This window comes from Scardinius erythrophthalmus (genome assembly GCF_964197995.2).
Source record: "Scardinius erythrophthalmus genome assembly, chromosome: 16".
NCBI classification, from domain to species: domain Eukaryota; kingdom Metazoa; phylum Chordata; class Actinopteri; order Cypriniformes; family Leuciscidae; genus Scardinius; species Scardinius erythrophthalmus.
Window position 1 is genome coordinate 8,754,583 of NC_138236.1, and position 6,665 is coordinate 8,761,247.

General features: G+C 35.2%; 1 protein-coding gene across 1 annotated transcript; it reads left to right on the top strand.

Annotated features, from left to right (window-relative positions):
* The first annotated feature begins 491 nt into the window (after window positions 1-491).
* Window positions 492-6,244, top strand: cmtm7 (CKLF-like MARVEL transmembrane domain containing 7). Its single transcript, XM_081388388.1, has 5 exons — window positions 492-755; window positions 4,108-4,281; window positions 4,388-4,486; window positions 5,461-5,542; window positions 5,661-6,244. The coding sequence occupies exons 1-5, from the start codon at window positions 642-644 to the stop codon at window positions 5,672-5,674; spliced, it is 483 nt and encodes a 160-aa protein (XP_081244514.1). The 5' UTR covers window positions 492-641; the 3' UTR covers window positions 5,675-6,244.
* Window positions 6,245-6,665: the final 421 nt, after the last annotated feature.

Consider the following 6,665-nt stretch of genomic DNA (forward strand, 5'->3'; position numbering starts at 1 on the left):
TGGTGGGAATGTCAATCCCTTTATAGTAAGTGATTAAAATGGGCGTGGCTTAGTGATCCAGAAGTTGTCTTTTATTCAGGTACGAAGGTGAGTAATATTTGTTTTTATTTGAACTCTTTACGTGTATATTCAATTCACTCACTGTTATACTTTAATGTGTACATTATTATCCAGAGATCTGCACGTTAACGGTGTTATCGCGTGGTTTCTGTTACTTTTCAAGTGCTGATCAAGCTGTACCAATCACAGTCGTTTTTGATTACACTATGAGAATAAAAAAAATCACTTTATAAATATTTGTATGGTGTATTTTGCTTCGTAGGTCAGGTATAAGTTATTATAGTCCATATATTTTAAAAATGTATGTTTTTGAGTATAATTGTCATCGAGAGTTTTGAATGCAGCTTAGTGGAAGCTTCAGCTTTTGGGCCTTCGCGCGCCCCCTCGTGGACGAAGAAAGTTTTGTATACCATGGGAAACCGCTAGGAGCAATGACTCCGAGTTTTACCAACGTCTATGGTCACACCCTGTTAAAGTTTACACACGTCTGTCTCTACCATTGGTCCCATGTGAGCAACTTTAAATAAAAATAATCTTGTTTTATTTGTAAAGTTCTTCATAAATTAGATAAATATACCAGAATGTCTCACACTGTCATTACTACAACTTCCACAACAACGTCCACCGCCGATGGAGGCTTTTGCAACATTGCTTATGCTCGCTCATTTCAAGGATTACTGAAAATCGGCCAAGTGGTAAGATAAAGTTATACTTACATCACATTTATTTTATGAAGTAAACGTAGGCATAGAATCCTAAATTTAAGGAAAATAAGTTACTTGGTTAAAGAGATGGTAACTGAAACTGACTGTTTTACACAGCCACTGCTTCATTGACCGATTAACGGAACTTCCTAGTTTCCATTAATACGTTTGCTTATGTACGAGCCATGCAAGATACAGAGTAATCAGTGGACTTATTTACAGTAGCTAATTTATTTATTTATTTAATATCTCTGCAAAGGATACCAGAAGATAAATATAAACCTGATTTTCACTAACAAACGTGCTAAAACGTAACTACTGTGATATTACCATGTTTTTGTTTTTGTTTTGTTTTGTTACATGCATCATGATGTATTTTTATGGACAGAACCGTGTTATATCTTTCCAAAATGTACCATGGACTTATTTGAAAAGGTTGGATTAAACACCATGGTATTAGGAATAGGAAAATCATTCAAAACTATTATGTAAATCGAAGTACCATGGCAAATTGCCATGTGACACTATTACTATTATAGTACTGCAACACGTGAAAAGAGAGGGCCCACAACAAAACCCACCAAAACCAAAGATTTTATATTTATCATGCTTTTTAAAGGAATTTGATGTTACAACTATTCACACATACAGGAAAAATCCCAAAAGTTATCTAAATTAAATAATGTCTTTATTAACCTGGCTCCTTAACCAGCTGTTGTGTTTTGTGGTCAGAGTTTGGTTTAGTGTTGCATGAGAAAGAGAGAGAGTGTGTAGTAAGTGATGACAGGCAGTGATCATTTGTAGAGACTCACACACCCCGGATGCTCGGGAACAGCCGGCTCCTAAAATGGTTGTGGTGATGATGATAGAGATTTAGAGAGATTAGCATTGCAACCTCAAAACCAAAACCAAAGATTTCCAAAGAAATCGGTTCAACAGGACACAAGTGTTTACAGGAAAATATACTTTTTTAGCGTTTGCATAAATGATTCAACTTTCTACTCAAGAGCAGTTCGTACTGAAGTGGAAATACATCATATTTTGAGCTTAAACTGTAATATAGCCCAAATCAAATATGATGCATTGTAATTACTGTAATTTAATTACTTTTACTCTTAATTTTTCTGTAGTTACATGTTATGTACTGTATTAAATACTGTATTAAACATCAAAATGTAACATCTAATGTTAAAATGTGTGTTTATAATGTACCTTCTCTCTGGCCAGTTCAAGAATACTTTATGCAATTTTATATGATTTATTTGAAAAAATTAAAAGAGTAATTTCAAGTCTATCCTTGTATTGTTAGTAATTAGTAATAAGTAATGCCTTTAGAGAGAGTAAATAGTGCAGTAATCTAATTACACTGTTGAAGATGTAATTACAGTTTTTCTCGATTGCTTAAACACATTTCTTGAAACTATGCCTCGTATTCTCAAAACTATAAACACAAATCCATAACGTCTCACCCAATTCCCCAAACATCCTATTTTCAGGTCAAAATGAAGCTCTACGCTCAAAACCATTCACTCTTGCTGAAAAACCAAACTTTGCCCTCAGACAGGACACACAAGCCCTCAAAATCACACACACTACAACAAAGTCTAACACACTGGTGCAATAAATTCAAAACATTTCCAAAACTGGTAAGTTATGTTGCTAGTGGTTCCCCCCTCACAAACCTTTTCACATGATGAACACAAAAGACACAACCAGTGGATACATTGGCACATTTTTATTCATACACAGAAAACACACACACAAAAATATTTTTTTTTACTGGTTTACTCTTTTTTTTTTTTACTCTGTTTTTTACTCTCTCCTCTATTTTTTTTATTTATATTTACTTACAGTAAGATGTGTGTGACCAACATATGACAGTAAAAGAGCACACACAAACCATATTCTAATATGGAATTCGAATTGTTTTGGACTGGTAAAGAGTGTTGGACGTGACAGGAGGGCCTCCACTCAAGGATACAATATGATGAACACGTCTATGAATGTTCCACATATGGTTGAAATACCATCATTTGCCTAGAAAGATAACATTCTGGTAGTCAAGACTATAAAGGAGAAAGGATGCCCTCCCTTCACTGTCACACTCTGCAGCCACTCTGTGTGACTGTACGACTGCTGGCCTTTTTTTGCAAGAAAATACACCTCATCAAAGACTATTGGAAATGTTTGTCTCTTATTCAGTGATTTTGTTTGCCACCACTCCTCCCTGAAGGCACTCGAGGCGACGGTAAAGCGACTCAAATTTGGCCTTACTCGTAGCCCAGCCTCCCTCATAGTCAAACCATTGATAAAGACATGGGCAACTAGAGTGGCTTGAATTTCATCTGAGACTGCTTGTCTTCTTGTCCTTGCCCTTCCTCCTCCTCATTCTTATCCCTCTTCCTTCATGTCTTTCTGGATCCATTGTTCCAAAACGCAATAAACTGATTTGGGCCCTTTTATCTATTGAAGGTTCTGATTGATGTGTGTTAAATTTTGACTCTTAGTGTTTCCACCTGGGTAATTGTGTGCTAACTGAGCTGAAGCTGTGCTGACTTGAGTGAACAATATTGAATGCTAGTGCTTTATACATGACAACATGGTCAAGGCAATGAGAAATTAAGGGATTTGTGTGTAGAGTTTTGCAGTGAAAGTTCGTCAAATCTGACTCATGTGTCAAAACAGGGAATAGTGTTTATAGTTTAGTGAAATGGGTGTGCTTTTTGATAAATGGCGTTATGGTTTTGAAATTTTAGTTCAAAAGCCTGGTTATAGTGTTTAAGCAATCGAGAAAAACTGTAATAGCTAGTAATTAGTTACTTTTTTTAAGAGTGACTTACCCAACACTGTGCATAACTAATACATAGTAATAATGTTGTTTTTCGTTTTTTTTTTTTCAAATATTATGCATATATTTTTATTGTTCTAATTGGTAAGGTATTTATTATTGTGTTACAGTGCAGAAATAGGACAATAATAATCATAAATAATATATATATTTTTTAACATTGAACAAATATAAAATTAAAAATGTAATAAAAATCAGACAGTTAAACTTAAAATATCAGACACTTAAATATAAAAATAATTTATATTGGTCACTACTTCTAATGCTGATAAAGAAAATAACAGAAACTTCATTATTCCTTTTGGTCCAAGGACTTGTTTTATTATCTTGTTGAAATCTTGTCATTTAAGTTTATCCCAGCCAGGTGTTACTGAGCAAAAGCATTGCTTCCTCATTCTGTGGTTTCTGTCTAAGTAATTATATTTGTGTTTGTCTGTGAAAGACAAGGGATTTTTTCAAAATTAAATTGTCTACATCTGATTTGGTTTTGATCAGGTGGTCCTCCTGATTGCTTTCCTTTGTGTGCACTGTGAGGGGTTCAGTGCACACTCTGCCTTTCGCTACTTTGAGGTGGTCACTGCATGGTTTCTCGTCGTCTTCTTCTTCTTCTTCCTCATGTATTTGTTTCGACTTCAAAGCAAAATCACATGCATCAACTGGACATTGACGGCAAGTCGGCACAGTTCACATTTCACTTACGTATCTGCGAACTGAAGATCATGGCATTAGGTGTCGTTTATATGCTACTCTAATGAACTCTTAATTGCTTTCACAGGAGTTTTTACATTATGCTGTAGGAGGAATCCTGGTCTTTATCGCCTCTATAGTTGTAGCTGTGAAGAGTTATGGGAACTCATCTTTAATCGCTGGATCTGTGAGTGCTTGCAGTATGTACACTACATGCAGCTGACTGGCCAAGGAAATGCACAAAGACTTCTTGTGTAGAAAGTGGAAGCAGGAAATATGTAATATCTGCAATGTTGCATCATGTCCTGTTACCGCCTGGGTTCTCATAAAGCTCTTTTAAGCATCAAAAATGAAAATCTTTTTATGTTTGGTAATTCATAATTGTAAAATATTGTTAAAGTGCCTCAATTATGCTTTTTTGATATTACATTTTGACCCTGTTTACACCTGGTATTAAGATTTAAGATTTAATAGTTTTTGGTCGATCAGATCACAAGTGGACGACGCTATAATTTATGTCGAGAGGATTTGAGTGTGTAGATCTCAGCACTTGACAAAAACTCTTGACACATCTGACTGGCAATTGCTTTCAAGAAATCATCAGATATGCTTGTGATTGGCTACATTGCTCAACGCTGCAAAAATACGTTGTGAATAGAAAAACCTATTTATATTAGTTTCGACGCTCCCAAGAGCACATTCACCAAATCTGCTTGTGTTTATCGGTTTATGATGAGAGTATTCGCGAGAGTGCAGAATTCAGTTTTCAGCTCACGCACCGAACAAAACTCTGGTGTTTCAGCGATGACTAATCTTAATGCCTCTGATTGGCCATTGCATTCATAAGTTCAACAGAGTCGTGTGTGATTGGGTATAGTGCGCAACTCTGTGAAAACGTGTGAAAAGTATGATGCAACACGAGCAGATCTAAATTTAATGCCGCAATCGACACTTTATTATATTTTCATTTTATTACTAGATTTAGTTCAACTGGGCGATTGCACCAATCACAGCAGACTGGGCCATCTGACCAATCAGAGCAGAGTAGGCTTTCAGAAAGGAGAAGAGTATGAGAGCTTCAAAACAAAACTAGGAACCTTTCAAATATCATAATAAGTGCATTTTAATATGTTACTAATCCCTGTTTTTACATAAACACAGGTGTTTGGCTTTATGGCTACTTTTCTTATTGCAATCAGCATATGGACTTCTTATAAGGTCACATGTGGCTCTCAACCAACTGGTGAGTCCGACACTGTTTTAATAATGTCATTTGTGAAATAAGAAATCTGTGAACACAGTTTAACAGAACGGACCTGTTGAATTTAATTGCATAATCTCCTTCTAATACTCTCTTGAAGGTGCCGCAGTGTAACCAGAAGGAAGAAACTGCCCAATCAGCTGGAAGTAGCTGGAAAAATTCTCAGTTTGTTCTAGATGGATGATGAGTGCTTTGACGACCTGGAACGGACATTTTTAAATGTTTTGGAAGACGCGTGCTTCAAGATTAGATTTCTTCATCAAAATTTCAGTGCCTCAATGAACTTAAGTGTCTCTTTATCTCGGCATGCGCAACAGCCGGGATCATCTTTTTCACCAATAATAATGGATTATTTCAAGATTCATCAGCGATGTCTGAAACTAAAAGGGGCCATTTCTGCACAAGAATGTTTACATTATTTATTTGACAGTATTTCATGTGATGCAGATTTCATTCAGTGGCTGCGATCAAAGAATATTTAGGTTGAAGTAAAGTGTTCATGAAGAATTGATGCTGTATTATTATTATTATCACAAGAGTTAAAGTGTATTTTTACTTTTCACAGTTTCTCTATATATGACATTATTATATGCAACACAACTGTAAAGTTTGAAGAATGTATTTCTGGCTTTCTAAATGCGAGTCCCTTTGTTTTGTCCACTGTGTGATAAAAGGTTCAAAGTCTTCTAGTGTTGTGTATGTTGCGTGTTGCTTCCTCTCTGATTCAAAACCAGAATTTGGGACTCAAAACAGGTGGTAATACAAGATAGTATAGAATTTGCATTTGTTGCATGGTAATAACACTCATGAAAAGCCAGGAACGTGTCACATTTGAATTCAAAATCAAAATAAATATTATTTAGCGTAAAATTAGGGTATCTGAAAAATTTTTTTTTTGGATTGTGACATTTTTATAACAAGCAAATCTCCCCAATTCTCATTAACATGAGTTTAAAAAGTAAATTGAATTTAAGTGTTTATACTTGATTATACATCATAATATTTGAGGTACTGCTGATTAAAAAAATTATTGTATTACAGTAATAAAAAGCAAAGTGTCTGGAAGCATTACTGTAATGAGAATTGTGAGAGGAAAGTGGAATCA